This window comes from Leuresthes tenuis, unplaced genomic scaffold (genome assembly GCF_036924035.1).
Source record: "Leuresthes tenuis unplaced genomic scaffold, fLeuTen1.0.hap1 SCAF_17, whole genome shotgun sequence".
In the NCBI taxonomy this organism is placed as follows: Eukaryota; Metazoa; Chordata; class Actinopteri; order Atheriniformes; family Atherinopsidae; genus Leuresthes; species Leuresthes tenuis.
The window spans coordinates 11,573,004-11,593,684 of NW_027325371.1; the positions used below are offsets into that span (position 1 = coordinate 11,573,004).

General features: G+C 40.2%; 2 protein-coding genes across 2 annotated transcripts; one reads left to right on the forward strand and one right to left on the reverse strand.

The window, feature by feature from the left end:
* Positions 1 to 271: 271 nt before the first annotated feature.
* hid1a (HID1 domain containing a) lies at positions 272 to 11,384 on the reverse strand. Its single transcript, XM_072368992.1, has 19 exons — positions 11,199 to 11,384; positions 10,389 to 10,538; positions 9,263 to 9,433; positions 7,192 to 7,308; positions 6,538 to 6,644; positions 6,304 to 6,420; positions 3,959 to 4,166; positions 3,810 to 3,866; positions 3,575 to 3,715; positions 3,394 to 3,484; positions 3,157 to 3,308; positions 2,975 to 3,053; positions 2,651 to 2,815; positions 2,295 to 2,522; positions 1,605 to 1,756; positions 1,440 to 1,526; positions 1,253 to 1,344; positions 990 to 1,148; positions 272 to 906 (listed from the first exon to the last, which is right to left on the reverse strand). The coding sequence occupies exons 1-19, from the start codon at positions 11,262 to 11,264 to the stop codon at positions 843 to 845; spliced, it is 2,403 nt and encodes an 800-aa protein (XP_072225093.1). The 5' UTR covers positions 11,265 to 11,384; the 3' UTR covers positions 272 to 842.
* Positions 11,385 to 12,307: 923 nt separating this feature from the next.
* LOC140273040 (protein VCF1) lies at positions 12,308 to 17,746 on the forward strand. The gene is made up of 3 exons (XM_072368566.1): positions 12,308 to 12,872; positions 13,348 to 13,468; positions 14,652 to 17,746. Exons 1-3 carry the CDS (start codon positions 12,856 to 12,858, stop codon positions 14,862 to 14,864), a joined length of 351 nt encoding a protein of 116 aa, XP_072224667.1. The 5' UTR covers positions 12,308 to 12,855; the 3' UTR covers positions 14,865 to 17,746.
* Positions 17,747 to 20,681: the final 2,935 nt, after the last annotated feature.

The window sequence follows — 20,681 nt, forward strand, 5'->3', positions numbered from 1 at the left end:
AACATCCATCAGCAGTAATTGTGGTAAAGCAAAATTGGCCAACAAGTTGACTGCTGAATAGGAACATGGCACCCTCTAGTGGCCAATACTTGAAGGTGCTCCTTTCACAAACATGTTAACCGACTGAATATCTGATCAGAGGAAAGCGTTCTAGAATTCAGAGATATGAAACAGACATTTGTGAGGAACCACGATATTTAAAAGATTTTACATTGAAATCCATTTATCAGTAATGCGATCGACATGTAATTCACAGATGCATATCAATATATATTTTAAGGAAAATAACATTTTATGTAGTAAGCACTGTGGGCATAGCCGGCAAGGTTGAAAATAAACCCTGGTCTTTTACATGAAATCATACGATCTGCATTATTGTCTCCAAACATCACATAAACAACAACCATAACGAACAACTTATAAAAGTGCAAGTTCACTTTAAAGCATAGCAAGAACGATAAATAAATACGAAACACCAATACTGTGCCAGCCGAAACAGGTTACATGTTCTCTATTAGAAATTTAACAATAGTTTAATATTTTATCTTCTATGCTTTAAAGAAGAAAGCCTCAGCCTTCAGAAAACACACCGATCGTGTCAGTGCTATGACAGACATTCTGTGGTCTTTAGCTTTAGAGAAAAATACGAACACATTTCTTAATAGACAACAAAGTTCATAACTCAGAAATTTTCCAGCTCCCTAGTGAATGGTATAAGGGGCAGGCATTATGATTACGAGGAAGTTAAACACAGTGAAGTTTACCAGGAAACCAGCAGATACTGAAGGGAGGAGGAAACCTGGAGTCAGAACAGTCTGTTTTTGAGTCATAAAGCTTTCTGTCTACATCCTCTGAATCTCAAAAAGGCGGACATCAGTATCATACCAGATGGGAGGATCCACATTGCTAGAAAAACAAAATATATTAGTTTTACTCAACATAGAAAGTTGTCAATTTTCAACATTATACAGTTAATATGCCTGGCTTACCGCAAGTAAACGACACCCCACATGTAGGTGCGAAACCACATGGCAGTGCCAGCGTTGGCCTGATACTTTCTGATGAGGATGGGATGAGGAACTGGCAGCAAACCCACTAAGGTGCCATGCTGAAGAAACTTCAGAATCTCTGATTCATCTGTCAGACCCCTGCAGTGAAACATAAAATATGATCCAACTGAGTTTATTCTGGTGTTATTTTCTGAGAGCTACTGTAAGACATTTGCACAAAAAGGGACAAAAGTCAAACTAACTTGTCAATGCAGATCTTCTCCACTTGGGGAACAAGCACTTGTAGAAGACGCATGATAGTCTGCAGAGGTAACTTGCACTTCCAGGAGAGGACCTGGGACAAAAGAAGCAACTCTTAATTAGATGTTCATGTTGATAAATATTCCAAATTTATCAAAAACTGAAATAAAGGCAAGAGAGTTTACTGACCCATTCTGGTGTGGGAGCCCATAATGACGTTGAAGATGCAGTTGACAAACGTCTTCTCTCCATCTCTGCTTCAGTGTAGAAAACATCCTGATAATGTGAGGAAACAGATTAACAAGTATCCGTTTACATTCAAACCAACAGATACAGTCAAAGAGAGACACTTACTTCATTGTCTCTGCCTGAGTTTGACTCTGTGTCACTGGTCCCAGCAGTGGCATTTTGGTCTGAGTGGACGGTGCGTGGGGAGTCTGTTTTTGGGACTGACACCATGGTGCCATCCTCTGATACCTGGGACTTCTCAGTCAGTTTATCAATGCCTGAAGGAAGACATGAATAGAACATGAATCAATGTGTATCAAAAGAGCCAAATTTCTGCTAGAGATACAGATCAAACTGTTCAGAATATATAAGAAAGAACCGTATCGATACGATCTAGAATGACTGCTCCCTGCTCTGGGCCTACGTATACTTAAATCATGGACACTGTGCCATCCCATGATCAAAACAAGTGGAACCACAGAGCTTGTTACAGGCGCACAGTTTAAAAGGCAGCATTTGGGATGAAATGGGGTTCTATTAGTGCACATGGTATGGGTAACATGTACATCTATGAGGGTATGAATAATGCTAAACCTTATTATCAATACAGATTTTGGAGCAACATATTCTGAGGCCTTGCTGATCTCAGCAGCATAAACCACATCCTGCACATGTTAAAAGTAAGAGTGAAGTAAGAGTAAAAGTTGCTGAACTGGCCTGCCTGCAGTCACTGGCCCACTGAAAACATTTAGCACATTATATTAAATATATATTTATATAGATATATATAGATATATACACTAAAAATATCATTACCTGGTATAGCAACTAGACTGGTCTTCAGTGTCCCAGGCTCTGCTGGGACCGCAGGGCGTGAGCCCTCCATGGATACAGTCTCTTGGGAACTTGTTCGAGAAATTACATCAGGCGTCTTCTTCTTCCTCTGCAAAGCCTTTTGGATTGAACTGGAGTCAGAGGGCAGGTTGGCCAGCTGGTGGAACACGTTTCTCTTGCGAATGATGGCATAGACTAGACTGCAGTTTCCTGGCAGTGAGATAGAGAGGGACAGAGCTATATAAATAAATGCGCCTGAGAAAAAGCTTAAACCTGACAGTGTAAAAACAAACAGTTTATCTCTATATATCTCCTGTGTTTCCCCAGCTTTCTCTTACCATCAAACTGGTATTGAATTATATTGTTGAATGCCTCGAGAAGGAAAAAAACAAGGTGATGGTTCTGAGCAACAGAGAACAGGAACCAGTTGGTGGAAAAGGCCTCCAGTAGGTGGAGCAGTTTATTGGCAGCTACCATAGATAGGCTCTTCAGATATGGGGAAACTACACAAGAAGCAGAGGAGACATTTATAAAACATTTTAAAGGAATGTTTTTCATTCAATTAAAATATGTGTGACATCCATTTCTTATGACACACAGCCTAAAACATTTCAATGTTGATATTCTAGATAAAATTTGAGGATGGCACCAGAGAGATTCACCGTTTACAACAATGGTGAGTAAGCAGTCAAAGAGAGGTTGGAGACGCTGGTGGCCTGTAGTGATAATCTTATGAAAAACCTGGAAAACAAACCAAGTAACAGCTGTGAGACTCAACTGTACTTTAATAAGATAGTAATCAAGTATATTGCCTCTTTAGTTGTGGGGCTGGTGTGTCTCTCACCACAATGAGTAGGTCAGCATGAGTCCCTGTGAACACCGGGATGTCCATAGGCACATGGACGGAATATGGTTTATTCAAGCGCACGCCAAAGTTTCTCTCTCCACTCAACAGCAGCAAAATGAACACCCCAATATGCATGAGTCCAACACGTGCTGCAGCAAGGATACATCACACAACAAGTTAATGAATGTTTGTCAAGAAGAAGTTTGTTGAAATGAAGAAAAAGAGGAGACTCACACTGGTCAGCCCTGGCATCATTCAGGTAATACAGTATAGGGACCAGAATATCCAGCACATCACTGCTCTTCAGGACGAAAAACAGGAACTTCTGTGACGGGAACATAAAGTGGACCGTGTTATATAATAAAGCACAACCTCTTCTAATGTCTCACTTGAGTTAAATGTGGCACATTCCAACCTTATTGAAGTCGCAAAGCTTCCAGAAAAGCACCAGCAGCTCCTGGTGGAACTGGATTTTTTTTGTGGAGTTAGGCAGGTAAGTCTGAGTCAGAGGATTGGTCAGCAGACGAGCGAGACCTTTCAGTACAAAGTCGAAGTCCTACCAGTGGAAGAGCACAGTATTAGCTTTTAACAAGTGTTCGCCACAGGAATTTTTATTTATCATTTATTATTTTTTTACACATTAGGCGTACCTCCTCTCTGTGAATCCTTGACAGATAGTTCACAAACAGGTTTTCAGGACCTGCGGACTGCACAAAGGAAAAAAAAGGTTTATTTGAATAACACATAACCCATCAAATATCATCAACAAACTGATATGTTCATCATGACCTTGCCATACCTCTTGTTCCTCTATACTGGATGAAGAGGCAGGAGGGTGGGGAACCCCTCCATCATGCTCCAGCGTCACAATGAGGATTTGCACAGCCTGCTCCACCAGCTGCTCTCGGTAGTCAGAGAAGAGTAGGTGGTTGTATGGGATGCCGTAGCCCACCGGATCATAGGCGCACACCACATTGAGCAGAGACGTGAACAAAGGCAGCGCATGTCTGTGGAGAAAAACATGAAGACTATGTTAGTGAATTGCTCAAAAAAAAAACTTTTAATGAAATGTTCTGTTTTAGTCAATTGTGTTAAAATCGTGTTACCAAATCCATATATAATATTTACATAAACATAACAAAATATGGGGGTTTGAATCCTGACTGGGGTATTTCTGTGTGGCTTTTGCATGTTCTCTCTGTGTATGTGTGGGTTCTCTCCGGGTCCTCCGGCTTCCTCCCACCATCCAAAAACATGCATGTTAGGTTAATTGGTGACTTGGTGAATTGACCATAGGAGTGAATGTGAGCATGGATGGTTGTTTGTCTTGTTTGTCTAAATGTGGGCCTGTGACAGACTCGTAATCTGTCCAGGGTGTACTCTGAGTGACCCTGAGTTGGATTAAGCGGGTATAAAAAATGACGGATAAAGAAATGTGGAAGCACAACAACTCAAACCAAATTCTTAACTTTGTAAACATGTACAACTGCAAACTTTGGTTTTGGAAATGCCACCCATATCTCAGCAACAGAGCCACAAGCCATCTGCACTGTAAGCTATACATAATGTCACTGCAAGTCCAGATTTTCTATCTCTAATTTTCTAAAAAATAGGAATATAATGAAATGCCACACAAACCAAGACAAAAACTAAATGTGAATCAAAAATTTTATTTCATTCGCTGATATAAATTCTGACAAATTCTGCTAACAGCTGTAACTGTCTTTCCTAATCCTCAAAAAGTCATCAACAGGGACAATTATTGTTTTGTTTTTTTTAATTGGTCCCTCATCCACACTATCACCACCACAAGATACATATTTTCAAATTCAAGAGTTTCAAACCCCCGTTTCCAAATAGTGTTACTGACCCATGCAGACCATGTTTCATCTTGCATGCATTCATGCAGGGTTGAATTTGTGATGAAGGAAAACAGTTACCCTGTGAGGTCATAGACTCCATTTCACATACTATTCTGTGGACTGTCCATACAAACAAGGACAGCTTTTGGAAAGAGAAGCTTCAGCTGTTTATTCTATAAATAATTCTTTTTAAACTTCAAAGAGCATTTTGATGTGTTGAGGAAAATAGTTTTTATAATAGTATTTATAATCATTTGAGGTCATATTATAATTGTTAGTTTTTCTTTAGTTTATCCATTTAGATTTTTGGTTTGAAGGTGCTGGATTCATCTTGAGCAGAATTGCTTTGTTTCCTGAATATTTCACTGGTAAAAAGGCCCAGGAGCTTAAGACATTTTCTGAGCAAAAAAGTATGTAGATAAGCTTATGTAACTAAGTACAATGACACATCAAAAATAAACAACGAACCAACCTTCAGCTGCTGTGCTATGTGCAATATGTATCAGGAGACTTGTTCTTGCTCCTGATGAATGATTTTACAAATGTTTCATTACATCTAAGAAACACATTCTGTGTTTGTTCAGATAGTGTCTGAAGTGTTTTGAGAGTTTTATTTGATTTGTTGATGCTGCGATGCTTAAGTAGATGCTATAGAGCATTGGCAGAATTCCACTTTGACCCAGTTTTCTGGCCTGTTCTCATCCTGGTGCATCAAATACTGGCACTTTGTCAAGTCAAAAAGTTGTATCTGCTAATCTGCCTTTTTCTTTACATTCTAAGATTTAGCATCACTTGCCATCCCTATTGTTTGGACAGTAGTGTGGCTTTTATCTCACTGCTCATTTACATTTCTCTATCTTAATGCTAGCTTTTCTTCCTGAGCTCCTCATTGCTGGTGACTCTGCAATGTGACATTTTTCTGTTTCATGAATTAATCAGTTTGCAGCCCACGTGTTCTGGACATCTTACTGTTAAAAACAAACATATATGTAAATGCACATTGCCCGTATCATCCATTGCATATTACAGTAAATATATTGTTATAACTGCCCACATATATGGGTAAAATGCATTACCTTTGCAGAGGCCCCTTCAGTGTCTATTAGACCGGGTACCTCAGTACCGGGTGGGCCTGATGCTAATGTCAGGTCACCTATTAAATATTTCACCTAAAGTAGCATTTACTAAATTCATCTAAATAGCCACTTGACATCTGCATGGATGCACACAATCACGTATACATGTATACACATGTGTGGATGAGTCGACATATGTCCATTACCTATTTTCTGTGGAGCAGAAGAATGTCACCCAAGGATTGAGGACATTGTTGTCTGATGAAGGAGGCAGGTACATGGCCTCAGAGAAGCAGGTCAGTAACAATCTCAGCAACTCTGTCCTGAAGGGGAAAAATGATGAAGGCAGACAGAGAGAAGTAAGTCCCACAGTAAAATTTGAAAAAAAGTTTCTGGCCTAGATATTGCAAGGTGCAACTGAGCAAAAACAGCTGAGTCACCTATTCAGATCATGGATGTAGTTGAGAGGAGGAGACTGAGCAAATCCTACCCCTGACTCCCAGATGTACTCACAGCTGTCTAAAGACTGCATGCTCTCAACTGAGTCCTAGATACGGTCACAAGACACATCAAAATGTAATTATTTCAATCAAAAAGCAGCATTAACATTTGTCAGAGTGACTCTTTGGGTTTGCACAAAATAAGTTGTCATTTCATCTGTCCATCAGTAGACATAGTTTATCATAACAAATAAGTTAGCAGAGTCACACTTTCTCCTCCTTGAACAGATCCTTGTCTGCAATCCAGTTTATGATAGAATGTTAAAATGGCAATAACAACGTTCATTGTGATGTCAAACTGGCAACATTCCTTTCATACTCATGAAGGAAGTGGAATTCTTCCTGGAGTAACTGGCAGTATCTCTTTCTACGTTGTCTTTTCTGTTAAACTTGAGAGACAGGTTAGTTAGGTGACTTTAAGTCAGGAAGGAGGAAACAGTGCCTGGAAATTGTGTCTAACCTTTAAAACAACAAATTAGAGTTAAGAGAAGAAAAACTTGCTCCAATGTGTCCAGAATAGTTGTGTTTGCTGGAAGGTAGTGAGATGACAAATTAACTGCAACTGGATTGCAGAGTGTCAGGACAGGTACTCACAGGGCCTCGCTTGTGACTGTGCACCGTGAAGTCAGGGCAGAAGAGAAGGTCAGCAATAGCCAGGAGCAGTGACTCAGCTAATGGTCTAGCTCCATCATCTTCATCCAACTCATCTGTCTGAAAAAAGGGGTGGACACATGTGAGGCTTAAAAAAGTTTTTTCAATTCTCTCCAAATTAATGAAAGCCCTGATTTAAGTGGAAAAACAATGGGAATATGCCTCATGACAAACAGCTTTCTATCAACTAAAATGTCTTTGTTGCATCATTTCCTTGTTGCAAACCTCCTCATAGTTGATCAACTGAATTAAAGATTGAAAAGAATACTTTGCTTATAACCTTCGTGAACATCTTAAATGTAATTGTGTCTTCGGAATTAAGCGTCTAATGTCTTTTTTTCAACCAAAGGGGTTCCAGTGCTGGTTTCGAATTGTAAATCAACTTTAAGCTTTTCTGTTTCAACTGCCAAAGTATTGAATCTGCTTGAATCTACTTGAGAACTGCTTACATCCGTGGCAAAGGTAAGGGTTATGATGACCAACCAGACCAAGTAAAACTTTTTAACCGTCTTCTTTAAAAATCCAAAGTGGTGTCAAGTCTGTTTGATTAAAGAGAGAGCAATAAAAACTGAGTTGTCACGTGTAAGGAAAGGAAATTCTAAGAAGCAGTGGAAGAACATGAGCTCACCTCCTTTACATGGAGACATCAACTGACTGATCCACCTCACCAAGATTTAGATCAAGGACATCTGCATGTTAGTTGGCCTACATAAATACGGCTGAATGATATCAAAGAGAGGCAATATATCACAACTGAAGAGGGTGAACTACCAGAAGGCAAAATAGCAGGTGTACAGGACAGCTACAAATACCTAGGGGCCCCACAGACAAATGGCAACCATGAAGAGGCCACAAGGAGGTCAACCTCAACCAAGTACCTACAAAGAGTAAGGCAGGTCATTAAGACTCAGCTGAATGAAATGAACAAGACGCAAGGGGAGGAACCATCATAGAAGGATTAGCCTCAGCATCACCCATCGGTGGCTAGAAAAGGCTGGTCTGAAAGACAGCAAAAGATGAACTAATCATGGCAGCTCGAGACCAAGTCCTGAGCACAAAAATAATAAAGGTGCACCACACCAGACAGGAACCTGGGTTCAGGCTGCGTTAAGAGAACTCTGAGACAGCAGCAGGTTGTAAGAGGCGGACAGGTAGGTCATACGTGGAATACCGTAATCGAGTGGTGGGAACAGGCTACAGGAACATCTGTGCAGAGTATAGGTTGGAAGTCTCAAGGTCAAAGTGTGAGATACCGTCAAATGTGGTGGAGAATGACAGAGCTGAGGGCCTGTGGGACTTCCAGGTCCAGACAGATAAACTGGCGATGGCTCACCAATCGGACACTGAGGTAGTCAACAAACTACTGAAGAGGACAATAGTGACAGATGTAGCAATCCTGAGCCACAGCAACATCAAGAAGCAAACCACAAGAGGGTTGAAAAATACCAACGGCTGAAAGAGGAAGTTAAAAACACACAAGAAGTGAGGACAGTAGTGGCACAAGTGGGAATCTCAGCCCTCAGGGCCATGACCCCAAAATGGGAGAGTGGCTCCAACAGATCTGAGGAACATCAGAGGTCTCTGTCCAGAGGTGCGCAGTTCTAGGAACAGATAAGATACTGCAGAGAACCCTCAAGCTCCCAGAACTCTGGTAGAGGTTCCGAGCTTCACACTCACTCCCTCACGTGAGCGGTTGTAGGTTATAATGTAATGCATAGAGCAGCATTCACAATTGACCTTTAAATTGAATTCATGAAAGGTGTTTGCAACTTTGTTTAGAAACATAATCAGGCGTCTTATTGCCACTGGCAACACGTTTATAGATCCCAGAAATACAGACCAGCAATTGTAAATGCCAGAAATTCCAAAAAAAAAACACAGTGGACACAACAACAGACAGACTCAAAAAGACAACAAAGAGGTGTTAAATGTTCATCAGAATAGTCTTGTATTGATACTGATCTATCGCATTTACAGACAAAAAAAAATTAATTCTTGTCCTGCACACACTCACCCCAGCTCGCCCAGCACCAGGCACTGTCGACCAGAAGAATCCTCTCCAGTCCTGGTCCTCAAAGATGTAAGGAAGAATACGTGTCAGGATCTGAGTGCTGTTCAGAATCACCTGCTTCTCTCTCTCAGTTGGACAACCAGACTCTGCTCCCTGTACCAGTTTCTCCACGGCCTGGACAATCAAGTAACATGGTAGGAGAAAAGAATGGAAATCTGATGAATTTGGCAACATGTTCATCTCAGATGAACATCTTGATTTAGACCGTTTTTGATTCAATTTCAAATATCTAACTTGTTTCTTCTCCATTAGTGATAATAGATTTTAGAGGCATTATCCACTTAGTGTGCATTATCAGACATTATGTTTCTGGAATACTTTCCATAAAAAATGTTATACTAAATTCTTACTAAGTTCAAACATTTCTGTTAGGAGATTTAATATACATGTCGATCTGTATCTCTTCTTTAAGATGCCCTTAATTCAGAAGTAATTATGTGTCTCTTTTTCCAAAAGTAGGCATCAACCGCACTGATGTGTGTTCAGTTCATGTGAGTAAGTAAACATGAGACCATGAATAGGTCCAACACTTTTGCTAATTAAATTTAACTGTTTATAAACTGTTATGCAACATCTATGGATACTCCATACACACACCATAAATTACAGTATGTTTCATTTGAGAGCGAGTATAATTTGTCTATGAGAAGGAGTGTATTGTTCTTATGGACAAAAATTATCTGCAATTCATCAACAGCCTGCAGCAGCCCATTTCTAAAATAGGTAACAAACCCTATGAATGAGCTTAGCTTGAAGGGCTCTCATCTCCTACTCCTTTATTTAATTATGCTGTTCGCCTCTGTGCGTCTGTTTTGTTTCTGATAGGCAGCTTCAAACGGAAGCTGGGAGCAAAAGACGGGAAGCAAAGTGAAAGGAAGGGGAGTTGACTCATTTATTCCCACATTTGGGTCTGCACAGGGCTCTAAAAACAAAATCCTGCATTGTTTTCAAGACAACATGAATCCACAATGTCCCTTTGATGTAAGCATTTCCACATGCTGGAATCTCATCTCATAAACAAACTCACATTTTCCCATGGGCTACTGTATGGATGGTGTTCAATGTTTACCTTATAACAGAGGGTTGCTAAATTTGACGGGGACTCCTCTCGCACAGCTCTAATCTCTGCAGCTGGCACCAGAGCAAAAACATCCTGGATTGTGGTGGTGGAGTCTGCCCAGAACTGGTCCCAGAAGGCATCATCTGTGGCTTCCACTGGCTGTAGAAAATATGTCCAGATTTAATTTCCCACATGAGCTACGTGAAGCAGATTCCGAATTCAATGTCCTAACTGATTCTGCACTGCACTGCAATAAACATTATCATTGGCCTTTTTATTTGAATACATAGGCCTGCATTGTTGTTGAGTATACTCTGTTACATAAACCATTCAATGTCTAATAGCAATGTAAACACAACTGCTTGTTCTGGCAAGAGTGGAAGCAATATTATGTACACTGACCTAAGCACAGTCCACCTGCAGCATCTACAAAAGTGGTTAGTCCCGGGCTTACGTCATCAACTATTATTTTGCTCAACGCCATGATTTATTATAATCTAAACTGAATACGTGGGCTACTGCTTGAATAGAGGGTTATGGTAATTTGCATCCCAGAATCGACAATCATTTAATCCAATTTATGACAAACACAACTCATATAAACGACGCATGAAATCTTTAGACATCGGGATTGTGAACATATCTACCCTGTAGAATACATCACTGTGAATATATACATGTATATGGCTATTTGCAACTAGAGGCAGTTTATTTTTTGCTACCGCATAAGAAGCTCATCTCCTCGGTGATGCTCCTCGGTGCGCTCATCAGCTTGCGCTCTCTAGAATGCTTCATTCAGCAATATGAAAGCGATCTTACCTGTGTTTTGGTCGTAAGCTGGATCACTGCCTTTCTGAAATTCAGTTTTGAGTCGCTGTTGCCCATTGCGGTTGATTCCCCGTGGACACACAGGTCCGCTGCTACAGAGAATCCCTGATAATCTTACCTCCGTCCTGCGCTTGAGTCATTGGCGGAGGCGTTTTTTTTAAACCATTGGCTGGCTGGACGCACTGGGGCACTACAGGGTGTAACTTCCGGGTAACAATTCACTCAGATTGGACGTTTTGTTTAACGATAATGAACAGCTAGCTATACACAAATCCCTTTAATTTATTACCCCTTTTCACAGGATTTCTCTATTTTAGAATTACTTCACCAAATTGGTTTTATGAGGGAACACTAAATATATATTTCTATCATTCGGTATTTCCATCCCAGAAACTAATTGTAACAATTTACAATGTATCGAACAGCGACTCTGTTGTAAACGTAAACAGCGACATCATTTGGAGAAATTCATAATATGTCAGTATTGGATGTCGTGTTAGATGAAAATCTATACAGCCATCTATCCATCCATTTGTTTTCTATACCCGCTTGGTCCTATTCGGGTCGCGGTGAGGAAGGGGGGGGGTCGCCAGTAGTCTATCCCAGCTGCCAGGCGGGGTACACCCAGAGCTAATACCATTAAGTGTATGTATTACTCTATAGGTCTGGGTACACCCTGGATGGGTCGCAAGTTCATCAGAGGGCTACACAGAGACAGGAAAAGAATTGGGTTAGACACACTCTCACACTCACCCCTAAGGACAATTAAAAATCTAAACATATATGGCTGAAATAAAATAATAAAACTGGTGTGGTGTTCAATTCCAAGAACATTTTTTTCCGCTACAGAATGTGCGGTCGTTTTTTTTATTTTGTGTTGCATTCAAGTACACCCGGCAAGCTGCCTTGATATCTATTCAACAGGCTTGTAAAGCACACCGTTGACCTTTTAAAATAGTAATTCATTAATGTTACAAATACTGCCATCACAACTACCCTGCTACTTAAATCTATCCTTGGTAATGCCACGAGAAGCTGCCATGATTAGACAGCACAAGAGTATTTTATAATAATTTCCTGAACACCCGCGGGCCATAAAAGCACCATATCTCTGCGCACGCGCTGTGACATGTAAACAGAACTCGCGTTTGGATGTTCGAGGATGGTAACGCCAGCTAGTCTGGATTAAAGGCCAAGATATTTTACTTGGTCCTTGTTACCGAAGTCCTTTGCCTGGTTAAAAGGGAACTGAATAATTATTACCTAATATAAGTTTGTCAACTATTGTCAGCAACATCGGATATAACGGCAGCGTTAGCTCGCGGTGACGTTAGCGTTAGCTTATAACCAATGACAAAGCGCTGGCTGGCTTGTTATCAGCTAGCTGGTCAACGCCGACATTTTGCAGCATAGTTATCATTTAACACTACTTAATAGTGTATATACTTATTGGAATAGCTAAATAATTTGCAATTGTTGCCAACTTGGATAATGATATCCTATCAGTATTCAGTATAATAAGCTAGGCAGTCTAATTTAGCTTAAGTAAGGTAATAGGCCATTAACTGACATCAAACTACCGTGTAGCCTTTTAAAGGCCTGAACAAAATAAAAAAGAAGATCCTCCAGTTTGACGAAGTGTCATCATATGTTGACTGAAAACAGGTGAGCGGGGCTTACGGTACTTTATACTTTGTTATCAGTTTGAAACAGTGGATTTTTATTCACAGCTTGCAGTATCCATTTTAGAAATGTGGAGCAGCCATTGGTTGATCGTTTGTTACATCAACGACATATCAATATCATACTCCAGCAGTTCCATGACTAACGTGCCTTTTTTCTTGTTTGGGTACATTTGTGGCAGCTTGCTTTTCTGACAGTGTAAAGTATTATATAACTTCATAAAGAATTTATAGCTGTATTATAAAAACGTTAAGGCAGAAGCAAGTAAGAATGGATAATGTCTTGAGATTACTTATTAAATCTACCTTCTCTTCAAAAATATCTCTGGGATTATATATTGTTTTTGCATCTTTTTTTTTTTTAAGAAAAAGAGAGATATTTTTAAACCACTATCATCTCATTTGTATCTTTGGTGCCCAGTAATGACACTTGTATATTCGGCGTTTACCCATAACAGAAAACGGCAGCGCTGTGGTGGTGGTGATGAGGAGAGTGGCCACCTGGTGCCCCAAGCCAAAAGGCAGAGCAGAGCTCATCCTCTCTCCCCTGTGCCAGGACGGGATGCCTGGGACTCTGAGGTAAAACAGGCATCAAGGAAGCTGTGAATTGAGCTTGTATTTCAGCTCAGTTGATCTGAACTGAAAAAAAGAAAAGAAGATTGATATAAAGGTCCATTGGTGCCCTTCCTATGTCAGATGGGAATGGGCACCATGCATCAGATGATCATTAATTGACCTTTTTTCAGCTTTACTGGCTATGACTGTAACTCGCTGATCGGTGTAAAAAATATCAGATGTCGATCCAGTTATTTTTATACTTTAGCACCCGAAATCCTCCAATAAGCCTTTTAAGATGTTAATTGTGTGTTAATCTTAATTGTCCACAAATTTATGGTTGTTCTTATCCTGATTTTTATTTTTTTCCTATTTCAAAATCAAATCTGGTGACTGACAGCAATTAAGCAGCATTCTTCTATGCATTAAGTGTTTATGTGGCCACAGCTTGCTCAAAAAATTAAAGATAAGCATCAGCATTATTGGTCAAAACAGCAACTGGACCTCTGTCAAAAATGCTGACACATATCACATGTTAAGTTAAAAAAGGGAGCGTCTTCTACCTTGATATTACTCATCTGTTAATTTGTTCATTTTAAGCTAATTTTCGCTATTTTCTTCGATTAATCCCCAGCATTAAGTAATTATACGTAACTGTTGACCATTAACGGGAACACTTCCATGGTAGTTCCCACGATCAACAGACCTATTAAAGGAAACTTACTCTTTCCTCAGCTGATAGGCCTGCGCAAAGTACATTTTGCCATCCTCCCCACTCCTCAAGGGTCTACCGGGTCCCTCTTGGGCACCTGGGTCAATCTCCATTTAGGAAAATGGCATACAGTACCATACTAACAAGTAGGAGAACATCACTGGTGCTTGATTGAAAAGTAGTGCGTAAAGAACAGCGTGCACATCTTTAGAGTGCCAGTAAATTCGCACACATGTTTATACAAACCATGTACTCACACTAATGAGTAATATGTCTGTCAAGGCAATGTACACGATGGTCAAACCTACAGTTTATTTGACATGGGGGTTTTAAGCTACCTTAGTTTTCCCTATTCTTGTCCTCCTCTAAGCATGTGACACCTTTGTGATCTACTAGTAGCAAATTTAATTTCTCATCTTAAAAATGAATGTTTTATACTTGAATTTCAGAAAAAAAAAAATAACACTGCAATCATGATTTTTATTGCTCAAACAGTCATCCAACAGTGAGAGCAGCAGCAGCATCAGCAGTCCAGAACATGCAGCTGGGAGTCAGTGTGTTGTGGGCCCCTGTAGTCCCCTCAACTCTGGCAACTCTTCAGAACTCCTTGGCCCAACAAACCAGGTGTCATATCTGCAGATCAACCGCATCCTCAAGGAGGCCCACTTCCAGAGCTTGCACAGTCGAGGTCACCTCAGAGACACATGATGAAATGATGTCCCTCTGTCAGCCACCAAAGGACTGAGGACCTGGAGCATATCGCAGCATCACATGCTGAAACACTTCACTCAGCTTTCCCCACTTATTTCCAATTACTGTGGCATCTCACCGCTCTACAGATATGTGGGTGAAGGCCAGCCTCTGGTCAAGTATATGGGGATGGTTTATCATTGAAATAAATCAAAGTGATTTTCAGTTGAGCAATAATTACTCTGAGAACTGTGATCAACTTAAAACATATTTTTTATCAGCTTATTTTGTGATCAGTCTGGTTTACTTGCTGCTCTGAGAGCCTTATTGTGACTGATTGATAGTGAATCCTTGTGTTTTGTCTTAAATGTTGTAGGAAAACAATGGAGCTGCCAAAGCAGCTCCAAACACAATTTTAGGCCAGTCATGGTGACTTGTTTAGTCTTACGGTAGAATACTTGGGTTGCATATGGCTGGATTAGATGTCTGTAAGTACATGGACCGGTCTCAGGGAGCATATGCACTTGTCTTAGACTGCTCATTTGCTTTTATATTCAGACATGGACTCCTTTAGAAGAAAATGTATGACCCATGAGAGTTAACTTAGCAACGGGGCTTTACTTAGTTCAAAATATTTATAATACATTTCTGTGAAAATAGGTTTCAGCTTGTAGTAGAGGAGTCAGGTTGTAGAACATAGGATTTGGTGTAAGGCAGGGTCATGCATTTTTTTAAAGATTTCATTGCACTCCCAAGACGGATCAATTTTAGTCACAATTTGTAGTATCAGCAATTCCGCTCACTCTGCTTAAGATTCCTCCTTAAATTCTCTGTATTTAGGAAGTAGTACAATAAATGCATTTAGATGCACATTCAGTCATAAGTGCAGATAAATATTTGATAATTAGAATATTGTGCTCTGTTGTTGCTTTCTTAGGTTCACCCCCCAGTTTTGTCTACTGATCTGAAAAAGTCTTTATTTCTTGAGTTTGTTGTACAAAAACTCTATTTGGTGATATTTGGCATAACAGTTTTTTTTAGAATCACTAGGTAACCTCAATGCAGATTGTCACTTGGAAAAAATCTCCTAAAAAGTCTAAAAGGCACCACTTTTGTACATTAGTCTTTACATTTGACTGGTGCAACCACAACCAAGAGAAAAACATATGCAAAAGAGTGCTTCACTGGTGACAGTTTTCAGTTAAAATGTTGATTTAGAACACAAAGAAGTGTCATTTGTTTCAGTTTCAGATGTTATTACTCAATCCCGTTTTTTCTTTTTAAAGTAATGGGAATGCTGAGTGATTAATGTCAAAACTGATCATGGTCACTGATCTGAGCAAAAATGACTGTTTTGGTATCATGACAGCACTCTGGCATTAAATAAGGTCAGACGAGGGGTAAAGAGCATGTTTGTTTTGGTGATTATGTGAAACTCATGAGTACAATATTACCACCTTTGACTTCTCAGTGTCAATACCTATAAAAGCTGAGGTTGGCAAAAAAAAAAACCCAGACAATTTGAAAACGCTTCTCTCTTCCTGCTCTTCTCCCGATCCTCCGGCCGCACACAGGCATATGAATGTACAGTATGCTTTGACAATATATTGTTACATGCTTTAATCTGCTTATTTTCAGACTCTGTAACTCTGCCTTCTTTTCTTTTGGCTGTTTTTCAGTCAAGGCAGCTGCTACCAATGCTGGAATAGCAGTTTTTCCTGCAGCGTATACTTCATTCAAATGAGTACCTCCATCTGCATTAAAGAACAGCTAATAGAAACCCAGTCCTTGATTGGTCAGGGTCTCCTATCATGGGCTTAGATTAAAGCCGGAAAACAGCCAATAGGGGAACTTGTAGAAGTCTATGTAGCCTAGAAACTAGATGAATAAAAAAGCTCATTATTTGAGTGATTCCCCCTCTCATTAAAAGAGATTTGCATCTGGCCTTGCAAGTGTTGGGCTAATCTTTCCCTTAATCTCTTGAGGGGCAGATTTGACATGATGGCTGAACAGAAAAGCCCCATCTGGGCATTTTTGTAAACGACCAAGATGGCAACCACAGAAGTGAGCAGAGTTTTAGTCCGTTTTTGTGTATGTATTACAACAACTTGATGTAGTATCTTCTTTGTTGAGCCTTTTGCTTCCATTTCTCTGCCTCAGTGCCACATCACACTTTGTGTTGCTCTAATTGGTTGCTGGTTTATCCAATTATGAGACCACCAGGAATCAAAACATAAATGAGAGGTTTCAGACTAATTTGGGAAATTGTCATGCAATTCGGGCAATAAGTTTCCTCCCGGACCAGTTGGAATACAATATGGTAAAAGATTGTCATTGAATCTGTCTCCAGTTATGCCAGAAATATTACTGGCTATTCCCAAATTATAACTACAACTTTCCACATTTCATGCTTTCTCAGCCTTTTTTTTTTTATGTTTATGCGTGGGACTGCTGTGGTGTTGATGCACGTAGGAACAAGTAGATATTTCTGTCAAGGAGTTGCATTCCAGAGGCTTGGATTGCAATATTATTGGGCTCTCTAAAATGGTGTTTTATCTGCAGACGAGCCTTCCTGTCTGTGCACTACCATTCAAAGGTTGCTGAGTGACTATCCCTGTGCACTAAAAATCCTGATGTGAGGCTACGTGTCGCCTTCTCTTAAAGTGCGATTGGTTTCTCTGCTGAGCCGTTGTCCCGGAACTAAGAAGTTTATTTTTATTTTTCTAAATCGATGTGTCAAAATAAATGCATTTTGGAGAGGTGGTTTTATCATTATTTTTAATTATATATTTTTTGTATTTAGAAATGTACAATATCAACGTGACATGGATGTTTTTGTTTTTTTTTTTTTTTTTTGTGGACAGCCTCTTATTTTAAAATAAAATTAGATTTTGAACAAGGGCAGTTCAACGTTTATTACCTAACACGTCTTCAGTTTCCCTGTGCACAGCTTGTCGTGATGTTTGGCAGGCAGGTTGTCTTTTGTCTATTCATACTGTCATGATATACCTGCCAGGTTTGCATGAGTTGTAATGCATGCCCCCCCCACCCCAAAGAAAAAAGCCTGTAATAAATGACTCCCCATGCAGTGAGACCATCTTTAATGAGACATGACCTGTGTCTAAGGGAGGAGCAGTGAAAGGCTTCTTTAATTAGCACACTACGTGTCCTTGTCACAGACACAGTAACAGATTACATACATTAATGCACCACGTGTCACCACGGTTACCTTGCTGGCTACTCTGAGTCCTCATTACTAGCCTGCTTTGAGTCCACCTCTACCAAATTGGAGAGATGAAAAACGAGCCAGTGATTAGAAATCTTTCCGACGCGATGACAACAAAGCTCCTAACTCAGGTGCATACTTTCTCCTTCTCTTAAGGACAGCAACATATAGAGACTGTCAATTAGTAAGCTATTTGTGAGTCTTTTATCTCGGCATCATTTCGGGTACGTCTGTTTTGAATATGGCTTTTGTGTCTTGCTGCAAATATCACATTAGTGTCTTGCATGTGGTATGTAATTAAGGTGGTGAGGATGCAATTACTGGGAGCTTGGGAAAATAGTTTTTGCGAGTGATGGTGCCAGTCATGCATACTGAAGGAATACTGCCCTGAAATGCAAATTCAGGGGTGCATTCATGGCTTGTTTGGTTTTGCACTGTTGACGGTATGCAGCAATGAGTGTACAGAATGAGACGTGCTCAAGAAAATGCATTCAATTCATTTGACATGAAATATTTTTTTGGGTGTCTCTGCTTGTAACTTTTTTTTTTTTTTTTTTGAGTACAATTGCAGTATTGATAAGCAGATTTCCTTTTCAGTGCGTCTTAGTAAGTGCAGTCGCTCTGAGAGCAGATGTTCATGAAAAGAGCAGGAGAGGGCAGCACACTCTGAGTGTTAACACATACCCATTCCACACAGTCTAATACTCATAAACGCTGGTGAATTCTGCAATGGCATGAAGACGTGTGGGCTACTAAGAAAATATTTATCTTTAATCAGTTTTCACACACACTCACCCACATTGTATTTTCTTTGCAGCTCACAGATATGAATCTGGTTGATGATGAATGGCTCATATTTGTTGAGTGGAAAGGCAGGAGAGAGTAAAATGAACTGTCCTTGTTCTCGGGTCTATATATGCGCATACATTGTTATATTTTTACCATGGCCAGTGAAAAAACATCTGGGTTAGTCTATGGCTTCTTTTCTTTGTGTTTCCTCTGTTGTTTCCCCATCTCTCCTCAGAGGTGAAATCACAATGAAAACCAGTGTGTTTTGCGTTTATCAGTGTCCAGTTCACCTTCAGCTTCAGGATTTGCAAATATGAATTCTCCTTGAATAATTTCATTAGCATCGGATTGTTTTTGAAAAACTGTTCACATGCCAGTCATTCAAGTGAAACAGTTTGGTTTGTGCAAAAAAAAAATAAATGAATGAATAAAACTCAAATTTGCCTTAAGGCTGATCTGATCAACATTGCCTCTCTTTGCCACAACTTTGGCTGAAATGTATTTGGACAGCTGTTGCCTGGCTTGAAATGGTGATTTTGTTGGCATCATGTTTGCTGCTTTTCCTTGCCAGCCAACACAAACATCTGCTTTGCCTTCCCAATATCAAACAACAAAGCTTGCCTGCTCTGCTGCTCTCATGGCCGTCCTGAGAATTAATGACCCACCAAGCACATTAGCAGTGCCCTATGGCCCCGGTCTGGCTGCAGTGGGGAAACAAGGAGAGGGAATGCTTTGTGGATTGTGATGATGAAATAGATAGCAGGGTAGGAATAAAAATGGTTAGATATTTTTTGCATCATTTGGTCTTTTTTAATTCTACAGTTGGCCGTAATTTTACAACAATGCTGACAGGTCCCGGATTTCATGTAGAATTATGTCGTAGAAAAAGCTTTTACTTTTTCATTTCCCTTGCCATCGGAGGAGGCCAGCTGAATAAATCTGAGAAAGAGGTCGATAAAAGTTCAAATGTACAGTTGTTACAACACTCTTGCTCTTGATTAAAAACAAAAGCTAAAGAGAATCCTCCTACTTTCTTTACATTGCCCCTTTGAGTGCTCACCCTTCCCCTAACTGCTGCTGTTACGGTCTGATGACGACTGAGTTATCTCAGCAACTGTAGCCTAAACGTCCCGCCCCAACGCAGCTGAGAAACAGTTGAGACACTCCACCAAATGAGCCCTTAAAGAAGTGTCTGCAGTTTTTAAAGCTTCCAACAGACTGAACATGCAAGTCAGACAACCAATAGGCTCATCATTTGTGGACCAGTGTCTCTATTTCCACTTTATTTTCCCCCTATACACACAATGCATTTCAGAGACAATGTACAGAGGATTGTTTTCATTATAAAAACTAAATTCAGTGAAGGCCCTAACTAGTCATCACAGACAAAGAAAAAGAAAGACAGGGTTGAGCAGTTTAAGTTGTCAAGTACAGACTGTAACTGTTCCACTTTTTATAGATGCTTGTGAGAATATTCAGACACACTGTTTTGTATTTGTAAAATTGTGATGTTTACGTGGTTCCGTTTTGCTCCGCTGAGCCGTTAACACTCGCAGGCTTTCAACCCAGAGAGGGCTGCAGAGAAGAAGTGCAATAGTTTAGAGAGAGCCGTGCTAAGTGGGACTGTTTAGGGTTGACTGGGTAGAGCATGCACTCAGCGCAGCACCATATAGACCACTGTTTTCTAAATGGCCCCTATTAACTGAATGGGAAAAGGCTGAATTTAGGCTGGTGTTGTTAGCTCAGAGAGGACAGGCTGCATGGCTCACCCAGCCTCATGTTGTCTCCACTCAGCTGACCTGCCACACTGCCATGTTTCA

Coding starts and splice junctions, on each gene's coding strand:
- hid1a (XM_072368992.1), bottom strand. CDS start 11,264: ATGGGCAACAGCGACTCAAAACTGAATTTCAGAAAGGCAGTGATCCAG. Junction 4,167..6,303: donor TTCTGCTCCACAGAAAATAG/GTAATGGACATA, acceptor TTTTCTCCACAG/ACATGCGCTGCCTTTGTTCA. Junction 1,345..1,439: donor GGGCTCCCACACCAGAATGG/GTCAGTAAACTC, acceptor CTTTTGTCCCAG/GTCCTCTCCTGGAAGTGCAA.
- LOC140273040 (XM_072368566.1), top strand. Junction 13,469..14,651: donor GGGATGCCTGGGACTCTGAG/GTAAAACAGGCA, acceptor TTGCTCAAACAG/TCATCCAACAGTGAGAGCAG.